The sequence below is a fragment of the Rousettus aegyptiacus genome, unplaced genomic scaffold, assembly GCF_014176215.1.
Source record: "Rousettus aegyptiacus isolate mRouAeg1 unplaced genomic scaffold, mRouAeg1.p scaffold_m13_p_17, whole genome shotgun sequence".
Classification (NCBI taxonomy): domain Eukaryota; kingdom Metazoa; phylum Chordata; class Mammalia; order Chiroptera; family Pteropodidae; genus Rousettus; species Rousettus aegyptiacus.
Genome location: NW_023416292.1, coordinates 16,210,427 through 16,223,714, shown reverse-complemented (window position 1 = coordinate 16,223,714; position 13,288 = coordinate 16,210,427). Strand labels below are relative to the sequence as shown.

The window sequence follows — 13,288 nt, the reverse complement described above, 5'->3', positions numbered from 1 at the left end:
TAAGGCTCACTAACAAAGCTTGATTTTAAAGTATCTGCTTATTTGTTCTTTGTCAGGAGATACCTGAAACTAAGTGTGGTATTCACTGGAGGGGGACTTGGGGGGGGTGCATGCGGGGGGAGGTGGATTTTGGAACAATATACAGAGCTTCTTGAGTTTCTCCTAATTAAACTAATTTTTTACCTTTTTATTTTGAATTTATATATTCACAAGAAGTTGTAAAAATAGTACGGTCTTATAAACCTTCTCCCAGCTTTCCCCAATAATATTTATAACTGCAATATAATATCAAAACCAGGTAATTGACATTGGTACAATACTATTAACTAGACTACAGACATTTTTCAGTTTACACCCATTTTTATAAGCAGTTGTGTGTGTGTGTTTGTAGTTCGATGCTGTTTAATCCTATGTGTAGATTTGTATAACCACCACCACAGTCAAAGTACAGAATCGTTCCAATACCAGAAAGAACTCCCTCGGCTGCAATCATCCCCCACCCATCCCTGACCCCTAGCAATCACTGATTTGTTTTCCATCTCTATAATTTTTTTATTTCAAGAATGTTATTTAAATGGAATCAATAATATGTAATAATTTAAAACTGGTTTTAGTTTCACTAAAAGAACACTTTTAAAATCCATCCAAGTTGTTGGATCTATCCATAGTTTGTTCCTTGTTGCTGCTGACGAGTGTTCCTTAGTATGGCTGTACCAGGGTGCATTTAACCATTCACCCACAAAGGATATCTGAGCAGTTTTTAGTTTTTAAAAAGCTTTTATGAATAAAGCTGCTATAAACAATAGTGTACACTAGTCTCCACCTCTCCGGGGTGAGTACACAAGAGTGTTATTGCTGGGTTGTATGTGTTTAGGTTTATAAGAAACTGTCAAACTATTGCTGGGTTGTACGTGTTTAGGTTTATAAGAAACTGCCAAACTATTTTCCGGAGTACCTGTACCATTTTACATCCCCACCAACAATGTTTATGGGGTCTTTCTGTGTTCCAAGAGATTTTCACCAATGTTTTCTTCTAGAAGTTTTATGATTTTTAGCTTTTCTCTTTAGGTCTGTGACCTATTTATTTAATCTGTGGTTGCATTTAGTAAAAGGTCTTGATTCAGTTTATTTGTGTTCAGTCTAAAATATTAATCCAAGCTGCAGACTTGCCCCAGCCAAGCCGGTTACAGGGGGGCTGCCTGCCATTGTGTTCCCTGCATCTACCTCTATTATAGTGCCTGATACATAATGCACACCAAGTAATTACTGGATGGATAGATGGATTCATACATATATTCATTTATTCAACCAAATTAGAAACTAATGGGAAAGCAGATAATCATGAATTTCGGAATGATTAACAAATGTCATTGAACTCCATCAGTTTTTTCCTCTTTCATCCTCTTTTCACTCATACTTAATTTTATGGCAATAATGAGACTAAAAGTCTAACTACATTCAGAAAGAAAAGTTATTAGTCTTTTCACTCATCCTTTAACTAGTAAGTATGTTAGTTGAAGTGGTTTATGAGTATGGTTTGGTTTAGTTTCATGGGAGTTTTTTAGTTTGTTTATATTAAATTGTTAAATAGGCACTATTAGAATTTATTCCATTTGCAATTTAAAGAGACATAAAAAGGGAGTATTACAATACGGTACCGTTTCTGTAGAGAGCTTGTTCCCGAGGGTCTGTCATGTTGGAGGCCAGTTGAATTTTCTGCCCTCCAGAACATGTTTTAATATTTATAGTCTTGTCTTCCTTCTGTGTCCACCTTCACTGTATGTATATGTGCATATGTACCAAAATAGGTTGAATGTCATGTTTGCCCGTGGTGATGAATTTCCTTTCCAAGAGTGTGTTCATTTTAAGTGACAACTCAGGCTGACAAGTATCCTTTTTTGCCATTAGCAGCTGGGCTCATTACACCATCCTGTCTAGAGACTGAGAACAGGGAGAAGGAAGATCAGCAGTCTATGTTTCCAAAAATAGCTTTTTTGTGTGAGTGGTTGCATGGTAGTTTTTTAAGCTAACATAAAAATCAGCGAGTAATAGAAGCAGCAGGGACGGGCGTGACGCGCCCCAGGCAGAGCAGAGCTGTCAGGGTCCTCGGGAAGGACGGCGTTTTTAGTCTACAGGTAGAACTCTGGCAAATGAACGTTAATTTAATTTATTCATTTTTCCTTCCTTCTTTCCCTCCTTCTTTCCTTCATTCCTTCCTTCCTTCCTTCTCTTTTTTAATTCAGAGAGGGAAACCTTTAAAATGATAGTACAAAAAAGGATCTGCTCTTTCAAACACAAAACATCAGTTGGATGTTTTCATAGGTAGCAGGTTGAAAAACAATTGAAATCAGGGAGCAAGTAAAGCAACATTTTTCCCAAAGCGAGATCTCAGATGGAGTTTTTAATAAACTGATCAGACCCTATATAAACTTGCTGGTAGAGTATTAGAATACCTAATTTTGTTAATTACTACCTGGGAAATTTTCAAAGGAGGCAGAGTGCCTTAGGAATACATCCTGGTGAACACAAGCATGTACTGCGGCACCCAGCTTATGGCTGAGCTGCCTCTTCAGGAATTCAGTGAAGCAGCCTGGAATCAGAACTGCCAAGCCAAGCAGAAATTCACCTGCTCTGGAGTACAGGATTTTGTGTGGCAATAAGCATTTTTAATTAAGTTTCCCAAGTTTGGGACTGAATCTGTAAACATGTGGCAGATTGAGCTAGCACACCCCAGCACCACTGGTGCTTTGGGGAAAATATGGCTTTTTAAAAAATTGGATGGTAAAGCTGAGTAAAATCCAGCTGTGTTTTGCTTAACACTGCACTAATCAAAGTTCTTTGACTCCTTCTCCTCATCAGTGTAATCCAATGGTGTGTGTGTCGCTCCCCTTCCCCCGTATTCACTTTTTCTTTTAAGACCCATTTCAGATAGGGATGTGGGTTAAAGCAATGTTATACTCATTCACCGTAGTGAGTAATAGAAAGCCTCTCCTGCCTTGTAGCGGCAGATAATCTTCATCAGCAAAGCAGTTAGATTTTTGACCCTTAATTAGCACATTGCTAGAGGTCGTGGAGTTGACACAGAAATCAGCTGTCTCCTGACCTTAAAACAAAAGTATAAAGAATACGGTGCCCTTTTGTTAGAAGTAAAATCACTTCTGGGAAGCACTTTCCCAATTAAATCGAGAAATAGTCATACTGGAGCCCTGAATTGCGCACGCATGGAGTTTGGGGTTGTGGCGTAGGAGTGCGGGGGTTGGGACGAGATCCCTGGCCAGTCAGTAGTCAAGGGATTCCCAGTATCCACTTTTGAGGCGGGGTTTGTTAATGAAGGCCATTGTCAGATTGGGCTGAGAAAAGTTGTTTTAAAACTTATTATTCTCTCAATAAATCCACATTCATAGAGATGCAAAGTGCTCTACAGAGCTGCTAAAATTCTCTAATTAGCAGATAGAAAATCAATTCATATGAAGGCACAGGAAGTGACAAACATGATTTACAGGGGACTTGAGGTTACTAATGCTATTATATAGAAATATTTGTAAGAAAAGTCCCCACCCCTGCCCCCACCATCCCAGCCATTCCAAGGCTGCTGGATTTTCCTGTTTACAGCAGTCCTGCTTCTCTGGGAATTACATCTGTCTTCTCAGAGACACTTTCTTTTCAGTACAGGAAGAGCTCACTTATTTACGCAGTAGTAATGTTGAGCATGCTAGTGACTTGGTGTTCAGTTCATGGGGGTGTGGGTGTGGGTGTGTGTGCACACATATACGTAGGAGGTTCTGAACCGTGTATGATTAATTGCAGTTTCAGAGACTAGGAGTAGTTTTGACTTCCAATCACATATGGTTTGGTCGTAATATCTGTTTATGGTGCGTTTGGAAGTTAGACCCAAGTATCAAAATGAAATTTGTTCAGCATTGGAAATACAGCGAATAAAGAATTTTATCCAACTTTGTGTAAAAGAAAAAAGAATGAGTAACCCAGATAGGATGATGTAAAATCAGACCTAGAAACAGTAAACCAGGGTAAGCGCTGCACAGGGACTAGAACAGACGGGAGAGGAAGATCGGACTTGCAAGCTGGGTGTAACCAACACCTTCCAGAAAGGGGCTGGGAATGGCCCAGCTCTGCTCCCCAGCGGAGTTAAGAGAGTCCCCTCCACCCCCGGGTTGCCTCAGAGCTTTCCTACAGCCTTCGACTCTGAGAAATGGCACGTGGAAGTGGGTAGGGGCCTTGCGCCCCTTCCCTTCTGTCTGGAAATGGTCAAGCCCGCAGCGCTCCGAGTCCTTCCAGCGCGGCTTCTCCCTGCCTTCTCCCTGCCGCGGCTCTAATCCGCTTACAGGTGTAGCAGCACCATGGCAACGGGCCCAGCCTAGCGCCCAGGAACCTCCTCGCCGTTACCTCAGGGGCTGGATGCCGCCTGAGGAGGAGAAGGAGGAATAGCGCCTGGGCTGCAGCCCTCTCGGAAGATGACTTCATGCTCCGTTGTTTGTCCTTCTGTTCCGCTTCTGCCGAAGACTTGAAATTACGCCTGGAAAACATTTATTCAAAGATGTTACCAGTGACCGCGGGCGGCAGGGACACTGTCTTCTGTTGGTTCTTGTCTTCCGAATGGAGAGTCGTTTTCTGAGACGTAGTTCAGGAAGCGACTTGCTGTCTCGTGACATGTGGCACCGCTATGCTTTGGGGCTGCACTGCCAGGTGGCTGTACAGTTGCTTCATGTAGGTAGACGTTTATTGCATTTGAAACACAATTACTTTATGTTTTAGAATATTTTCCTAGGAAATTTTCAAAATAAAAAGTAAGCCTTTTCTCATACCTCCTTCTATTTTAAATGTGCCTTTTTCTCTCCTGTTGAGAGCATCCTACCACAGCATGGGAGGCTTTTTCCCTCCAGACAACTCCTCCTGGGGAAAATGGGCTGGAATTGTTGTTTTGTTTTGTTTTGTTTTGTTTTCTGTGTGTTTAAGAAAGATTACAGTATCCTGTTGCCTCAACCAGGCTTCCTATGAAGCATGTTGGGAAAGGTCGTATGGTGACTACACTCGAGTAAAATTGTTTTAGCATTTAGCTATTTACAGTCGTTGCAGTGTATAACATGTCATTGTCTTATCTCATAGAACAAAAGAAAATAAATACAGAGCTGTGAACATCGTTATATTTTCACATCCAAAACATTAGGTGGTTTCTGTGCATGTTTTGTATTATCAATAGTAAATATAGTTATTGACTTTTGACCTTAAAAAGACTGCCGAATATCAGGGCACACATCTTTTACCCTAAACATTAAATGGTGGTTGGGTTTCTGTGTGTGGAAGGAAGAATGGACTAAAATCCCGTTGCTTGAGATGTTTTGTACTGTGTGAAGTTCGATTGAATGCTGTTAGAATTAGGAAAGAGTGAACGAGCAGCCTTTAACGCTACTTTCCTGTATCTCATTACTTTATAATTCAACTGAAAGTTACTCTGACATCAAGGATGTCAGTTCCTTTTAATGTTAATTGTGGTTATTTCAAGGAAATGAACGAAGCTGCTTATTTAATGTTTTACAAAAACAAATGTCTTTACACAAGGCATTTCTTTTTATCTGTATAACTAGGTACTTCTGCTTGAAATACATGTATTTAACTCTGGGTGTTTCACTCAATAAATACTATAATTATTGAGTAAAACTGCCTGGCCATTCAGTTCTGGATTCAAGAATATTGTGCTTCCTATTGTTTGACTTCGTTAATTCTTCCAAGGGGAAGGCAGTGTAGTTGTAGCTCTTGTAGTGACGAGAGCCATGATCCCCAGCATTCTTTTTTAAACAGCTAGGAAACAGAATCAGGATGCCTGAATGGTGTTGACAAAGGTCTGTTCTTCTAGCTGAGAGTTTGAACATTGCTTTTGTGGGTGGGAGGTTTCTTCAAGGCATTTTATTCTTTATTCATATTTATACAGTAAAACATGGACAGACCCAAAAGCTTGCCAGAAAAGAATGTCATATTGAGATGGAAATCAGACCTTTTAAAAGGCAGGGTCTTATGCTGAAAAGCTTGGCTTTGACTGTGTATGCGTGCGTGCATGCGTGCGTGTGTGTGTGTGTGCGTGTGTGTTCTGCCAAAGCAGAAACAGAATGAGAATTAGCTACGACTATTTAATCAGTAGTAGAAGATAAAGCTATAGCATGAAAAATATATATATATGTGTGTTTTAATAATACCCTTGCATAAATAAGAACATATAAGATAACCTCGGATAGTATATATTCCCTCATTTCCAAGACAGGAGTGACGATAAAAACAACATGCGTAGTGGAGCCCTGAGCTCCCTTGAGACTACAAAATTATAGTATGTTTTTGTGCTTTATTAAGGAAAAAAGTATGTGTGTGTGCACACACACATACATATATGGTTTATATGTGTCCCATGAATATGGTTACTGTTGTTACAGATTAACTAGTAATTTGCTCATTTATTTTTTTCCTCAGGCATTTATACGTTTGTTGTTAGCCTCCAGTGCTTTAGACCTTCATTTCCTTGTTGGCCAAGCAGTCACACTGTCTTAAATACCTGTTTCTGCTTTCAGGTCTCGTGGGCTGCCTAAACTGAAGGAGTCGCGTTCCCACGAGTCCCTGCTGAGCCCGTGCAGTGCGGTGGAGTGTCTGGACCTTGGGAGAGGGGAGCCCGTGTCCGTGAAACCCCTCCATAGTAGCATCCTCGGACAGGACTTCTGCTTTGAGGTACAAAAGTATAGAATGAAGAACGGGTAGTTAAACAGCAAGCAGATTTTTTCTCCAGTCATTCTGTGATTTCAGTCCTCTGGTGATGATTCAGTCACCTTCACTGGTTTTCCATTATCGAAAATTACCTACTTACAGGGAACAGTTTTAGAAATCTATTAATCTAATTATATTAATGATTAAAGTTATTAATGATGGCTTCTCATTCCTTTTGGTTTAATCTGCTTTCGAAATAAATGGGTTCTTAATGCATTCTCAGCAGAGGTCACAAGATTAACAATAATATTAAATTAGTATTTTAATTTTTTAGGATTGATAAAGATATCACTCACTATGTTATTATTTTTCTCCTGGAAGTCTAAGCCTCTAACTTTAATGATTCTTTGAGGGAATTGACCAAAACATAATTTTTCTAACGACAACACGGACAGTTCAAGATCTGGGACCACGTCTTACTAATTTTTATGCTCTGATACGCGCCGCCCAGCCCCTAGCACATTGCAGCTGCCTGATTTCTTGCATGAACAAATTGCCCTGTACACTTCAACATGTAACTAATATAAAAAATACCAGTGAGAATTTTTTTACGTTCTTTTTCTAGGGGGAGTAGTACTAAATCTCATGTATTCAGCAGTTATAGCGCATCTCAGTTTGGACCCGCTGCATTCATTTCAGGTGCTCGCTGGCCACATGTGGCGAGGCGCTGCCATATTAGATCAGAATATGTCATTCGATCTGATTCACTAGGTTACAGTCTGAGATTGAGTTAGTATGTGAGCACACTTAGCAATTTGGACAGGTCATTTGTTAGTGTTCTTTTTTAAGTCGCTTGAACTTTCCCGTATTTGTGGAACTCCACTTAACAGGCTGTATGCCAAGCCCAGTGTTAGGTGCTAGGCATGTAGGTAGCATGTTTCATTTTTAAAGGACAGTGATAATAGTGGTTAGGTTAACCTAATAAAGACCGGTAGAGGAGAAATGGGTTCATAAGACAGCAATCCAATACTGGTAGCCCTTTTTAATTTCATTTAGTTCCCATCTATAATATTATAGTGAACGCAGCCCCAAGAAATTGGATAAGCTGTTTTAGAGACGCTCTTCCCTTTTTAGTTATTTTTTTTTTATTAACTTACTCAGAATTGAGCATATTCATTTGCAGGTAATTTAAGATGTGGCCTGAAAGGTTTTTAATTTCGACCTTTCTGAACAGTTTTAGGTTTCTGAGTTGAATTCGCAATGGCCTTTGCTGTCATACCTGGAGATGAGCAAAGATGCAAAGCACAAAGCAGACATAGATGTAGATACAGAAATCACCAAGCTGGCAGATGTCATTTGGGTTTCATGTAGTGTTTACTGGGTTCATGGCTGATCCCTAATTCTTAAGTGATACAGCTGGGAAACTCGAGCCCCCAACCCCTGTGTTTCCCTTTCCTTATCTCTAATCTTTATCTTGAAGGTTACCTACTTAAGTGGAAGTAAATGCTTTAGCTGTAACTCCGCTTCAGAGAGAGATAAGTGGATGGAAAACCTTCGCAGGACAGTTCAACCAAATAAGGTAACAGTGGCTTTAAGTGTTTAAAAAATGGCTCATTTTTACAGATGCTTTTAAAACACATTTGCATATTATGCCATTTTATGCTTAAAATAGTTTTATTGCAAATATCATGATTTTACCAATGCGGATAAGAAAACTCAGAGAAGTTAAGTGACTTGCCCAAGTCAGAAACTAGTACATGATAGAATTGGGACTAGAATCCAAGCTTCTTAACTAATCTCTTTTTATTTGCAGACATTAGTCTAGTTGCCACTCTGCTAGCTACATGAGAACTTATATTACAGGATAATATTTTTTAACCCAAGTAAAATAGTATGTATGTGGCTCTCTAAGATTCAGATACATTCTTTAGAGCTTGCTATTATCGTGAACAATGAGATAGCAAACTTTCATTATTTATTAATTACCTGTCATAAATCATATGATCAGCATCACCTATTTTAAAAGGAAAATTTGTTTTTGTAGGATTTGAGCTCTCAAACTCAGCTCTGTTACCTCTTTATAGGACAATTGCAGACGGGCTGAAAATGTTCTCCGTTTATGGATCATTGAAGCCAAGGACCTCGCCCCTAAAAAGAAATATTTCTGTGAGCTGTGCCTTGATGATACTCTCTTTGCTCGTACAACCAGCAAGACCAAAGCAGACAATATTTTCTGGGGTGAACATTTTGAATTCTACAGCCTTCCACCTCTCCATAGCATCACAGTTCACATTTATAAAGATGTGGAAAAAAAGAAAAAAAAGGACAAGAATAATTACGTAGGACTAGTCAACATCCCCACTGCCAGTGTGACTGGTCGCCAGTTTGTAGAGAAGTGGTACCCAGTGAGCACTCCCACCCCCAACAAAGGGAAGGCAGGAGGGCCTTCTATTCGGATTAAATCGCGTTTCCAAACTATCACCATTCTGCCTATGGAGCAATACAAAGAATTTGCGGAATTTGTCACCAGCAACTACACCATGCTGTGTTCTGTCCTTGAACCAGTAATTAGTGTGAGGAATAAAGAGGAGTTGGCTTGCGCCCTCGTGCACATTCTTCAAAGTACCGGCAGAGCCAAGGTAAGTGAAAAGGGAGAGTCGCGTTACCCCAGATCTCTTCCCCGCTTTTGTGAAGAAGCAAACATGAGTCTATGGAGGTTTGAGTTAGAGAAATACACTTTGCTGTGGTCAAAATGGAAAAAAGAAGGAAACCCATTAGCAGTTCTCAGATCCAGAGAAGATGGATATTGTAAAACTAAAGAAATAAAATGGACAGACCACAAAGATTTATTTAAATTCCATTTGCGTGAAGGATAGATACCACAGCTAGCTCTTTATTGTCTGACAAAATAAATGGTAGTATTGGCGTGATAACCTCATAGTGTGTTCAAGATTATTTAGCTTTAGTTCTAGACTGTGTTATGTGGCGATTTTACTCCTCACTGTATCTCATTTAAGATTAGCGATGACATCCCCCAGTCACAGAAGGAGGTATTCCAGAAGCATCCTAGGCAAGTGTCTTCATGGGATTAAAATCTATATTTGGAATAAAGATACCAAGAGATGTTATATAATTGGTAGTTGTTTCATGATAGTCTTATTTCATTTCATCCTGGATAGAAGTAAAAATTTAGGAAGACAAAAACAAAATATGCTAATTGTATGAAGAACCACCACCAAATGATAGTCTTTGATCATCCCGAACCATAATAATTATCACCTCTATGGAAGCAATATTCACTTAACTAGGCTGAGTTACCATTGTATTATATGCATATTGGTTATTAAAATTGTATTTCAGACCTAGAGATCTTCATAGAATAATTTATTTAGAACCAAACAAAATAAAGTGCTATTAAGATTTCTTGGTACAAATCAGAATATGTCAATATATTCAATATTTTAGTCCCATACCTAATTACCTTCCTGTTTATTTTAATTTTTGTGGTTGGATTCACTGATAATCTTAAGCTTTCTGGCATTAAAAAAGTCATTGAAATTTGAATATCATCTTTGAAATTGTTTAGATGTGTTCTTTCTGCTCTTCAGTTGCTCAACATTGAAGATATATATAAGCTTTTTAAAAACAACTTTATCGTATGATTTACATACAATAAACTATACCCATTTAGTGAAAAAGTGAAAAATTGAATGATTTTTTGACAGATAATGCTTCCACTGAAACCACCACCACAATCAAGAAATAGAATGTTAACCTACTCCCAAAAATTTCCTCCTGCCCCTTAGCCTGAGAGTTTTACTAGTGATTTCTAAGTCTGTAACTCCTTGGCACTGTTAAGACGCCCCAGAGTAAATCCCATTAATGTTTAAATGCTTAATTTTAAAGTAAATCAGCATATTCCCTCTGTTTTTGGTGTTTTAGAAACTTTGATATATTCAATGAATCTATAGCATTCAAAATATATGTTATCACATTGCAAACTGAACAATAATAAATACCGAATTTTACATCAAGTTCTTCAAGACTATTGAGAATGAAGCAGCTGTTTCTTGAGGCCTGGATTTCTCCTTGTGCCTTCCTTCTCCACCGATGGGTTGGAGGGGCGGACAGACTGCCTACCAAGTGAGGTTAGGTGTTACTTTCAGGAAATTCCATTGTTGATACCGTGGACCAGTTTGTGACTGTTATGCATTAAAAACCTAATATGTGCAGAAACAGGTAAGCACTGAAAATATGGAGGTGAACAAAAATAGACATTGTCTTTGGCCTCAAGAGGCATACAATCTTCTGGGGAAAACAGATATTAATCAAGTAATGAGAGAAATGAATGTGTGCTTGCAGCGAGAAGTACAGAGGGAAAGAAGTATGGAGCTGTGAGCGTGCGGCCGAAGAGGCCTGACTCACGGGGTTCGGGGTGGTGTCGGTCAGAGAAGGCTTAGCTGAGGGAGCGACGCGCAAAGACCTGAGGGTTCTGAGGAGCCGCGTCCACGACAGTGGGGAGGAATGATGGTGGGAGGGGGCAGAACTGAGAACAGCGTTTGCACAAAGCTTCGTTGTGAACAGTCACACTGTGTGTTGGAAAAGGCTGGGCGTGCCAAGGACCTGAAGACCCTTGAGGCTGGGTCAGAATGTACAAATAATGGTGCAAGGTGACGCTGGAAGGTAGTCGGAAACCAGAAAATACAGAGACACGTAGGCTGCTCTCAGAACTTTGGTCTCTATCAAAAGTGCAAAGGAAAATCTGTGAAGGAATTTTACACTTAGGGCTAGTGACATCTAAAATGTTATCCTGACTTTTTCTTTGAAATGTATCTGGTAGCTTTGGTTTTGAAGCAGATTTCCCAAGATGTCTGATATTTCATCAGTCTCTTGTGATGTATATTTATTCAGTTGCTTTCTGCCTGACTGAACATTGTTCTACCAGGACTTTCTGACCGACTTGGTGATGTCTGAGGTGGACCGTTGCGGAGAACATGACGTCTTGATCTTCAGAGAGAACACCATCGCCACCAAGTCCATTGAGGAGTACCTCAAGCTGGTGGGGCAGCAGTACCTCCATGACGCGTTGGGTATGGAGAAGAAACGCCTGTTCTCTTTTCTTCCCCTTTTGATTTCAAGTTATTTCATCCTCATGAGACAAACAAATTGAGCTAATTGAGCTCGAATTCTGCATGTTGCTTAGTTTTAGTCAACGAGTGTGTTAAAGTTTGAGTGCAGCTTTGAGGAGTCTCTGCAGCACTAGCTCACCAGCGGAGAAACAGCAGATGGGTTTATTAGGATTCGTACAGAAAGAAAAAGCTCATTAGCATATGCTGCTACCCCCGTGTCCCCAAGTTCCCGATTTTGCAATACATAATAATATTGGTGGGTGGGTGTCACTACTGAGAGTGGCCTGTTTCCCCAAAGTGCTGGGTATTTATTTATGATATGAACATATCACTTAAGTCTTGGAAGTGTTAACATTTGTTATCATGAATCGAAAACTAAGAAACTCTTGCCCATCCCCACAACTCTCAACTTCTGTCTTCGAGACCTCCAGAATTTTCAGCCATAACTAATTTTTGTTCCATCAGTAGTTCCTGCTGACTAGGCCACTCACTTGCAGTTCCAGATTTGGTCACGAAATTCAGGCGCCAACCCCTAGAGTAAGGCGCCGTGCTGGGCACTGGATGCGTGAGTCCCTGAGGAACAGTCATTTCTTTTCTCTCTGTTCCCAGTGCTTCACGCAGATAGTAGACCAGCGCTGCCCGAGAGAAACATAATAGAGCCACGTGTGAGGAAACTAAATTTTCTGGTAGTCACAGTATAAAAAGGATAATGAGAAACATATGAAATTAATTTTAATAACTTTATTTAACTTATTATATCCAAATATTAGCAGGTATTCAGTATAAAAATTACTGATAAGGTTTTCTAGTTTTTCCATACTAACTCTTTGACATTTAGTGGCTACTTTACATTTATTGTATATTTCATTTGGCACTAACTCCATTCGAAGTGCTGATAGTCACATACGATTATCAAGAGTAGACAGTGAAGTATGTTGAGTGAGTAGATAGTTTTTTGCCTTCGAGGATCTTACAACATAGGAAAATAAGAAAGATGAGGATATCTGTCTAACTGTAGAGGGAGAAATCCTATGCATTTTTCAATGAATTAAATAAATTATTCTAGCTCATACTTCACTTGCTATCACAAGAGCCTGTAATAATACATTTGAGGAAGATTTTATAATAAGCATTAAATAAAAAAGCTTCACAGTGCTGAAATCTCAGTAAACCAAATAATAATAATAATAATAATAATAAGTACACTTGAGCACTCTGCATAAAGTTTTGCTATATTTCATACACTTTGAGCAAAAAATAAAAATAAAAAATAGATGGTATTTCCAGACTGCTTAAAGAATTCTCAAATAAAATTAAGTTAAAAGTTACCAGTCATACTGTTCAGTCTTCATTTATCTTGATTAATGAAGATCGATTATTTACTGCAGAGGCTCTGCCTCAGACTTAAATCTGCCATCCGTCAGTGCCTTTACCTTTCTGATTGAAGTCAGGTC

The 13,288-nt window shown here is 39.3% G+C and overlaps 1 protein-coding gene across 11 annotated transcripts in view; it reads left to right on the top strand.

Moving 5' to 3' along the window:
* RASAL2 (RAS protein activator like 2) overlaps positions 1–13,288 on the top strand; it is a 237,070-nt gene that overhangs the window by 194,101 nt on the left and 29,681 nt on the right. For all 11 annotated transcript variants that reach the window (XM_016141221.2, XM_016141222.2, XM_016141223.2 and 8 more), the window contains 4 exons: positions 6,576–6,729; positions 8,186–8,284; positions 8,790–9,344; positions 11,651–11,795. In XM_016141221.2, the coding sequence (XP_015996707.2) occupies positions 6,576–6,729; positions 8,186–8,284; positions 8,790–9,344; positions 11,651–11,795 (953 nt within the window). The remainder of the gene's footprint in view (positions 1–6,575; positions 6,730–8,185; positions 8,285–8,789; positions 9,345–11,650; positions 11,796–13,288) is intronic.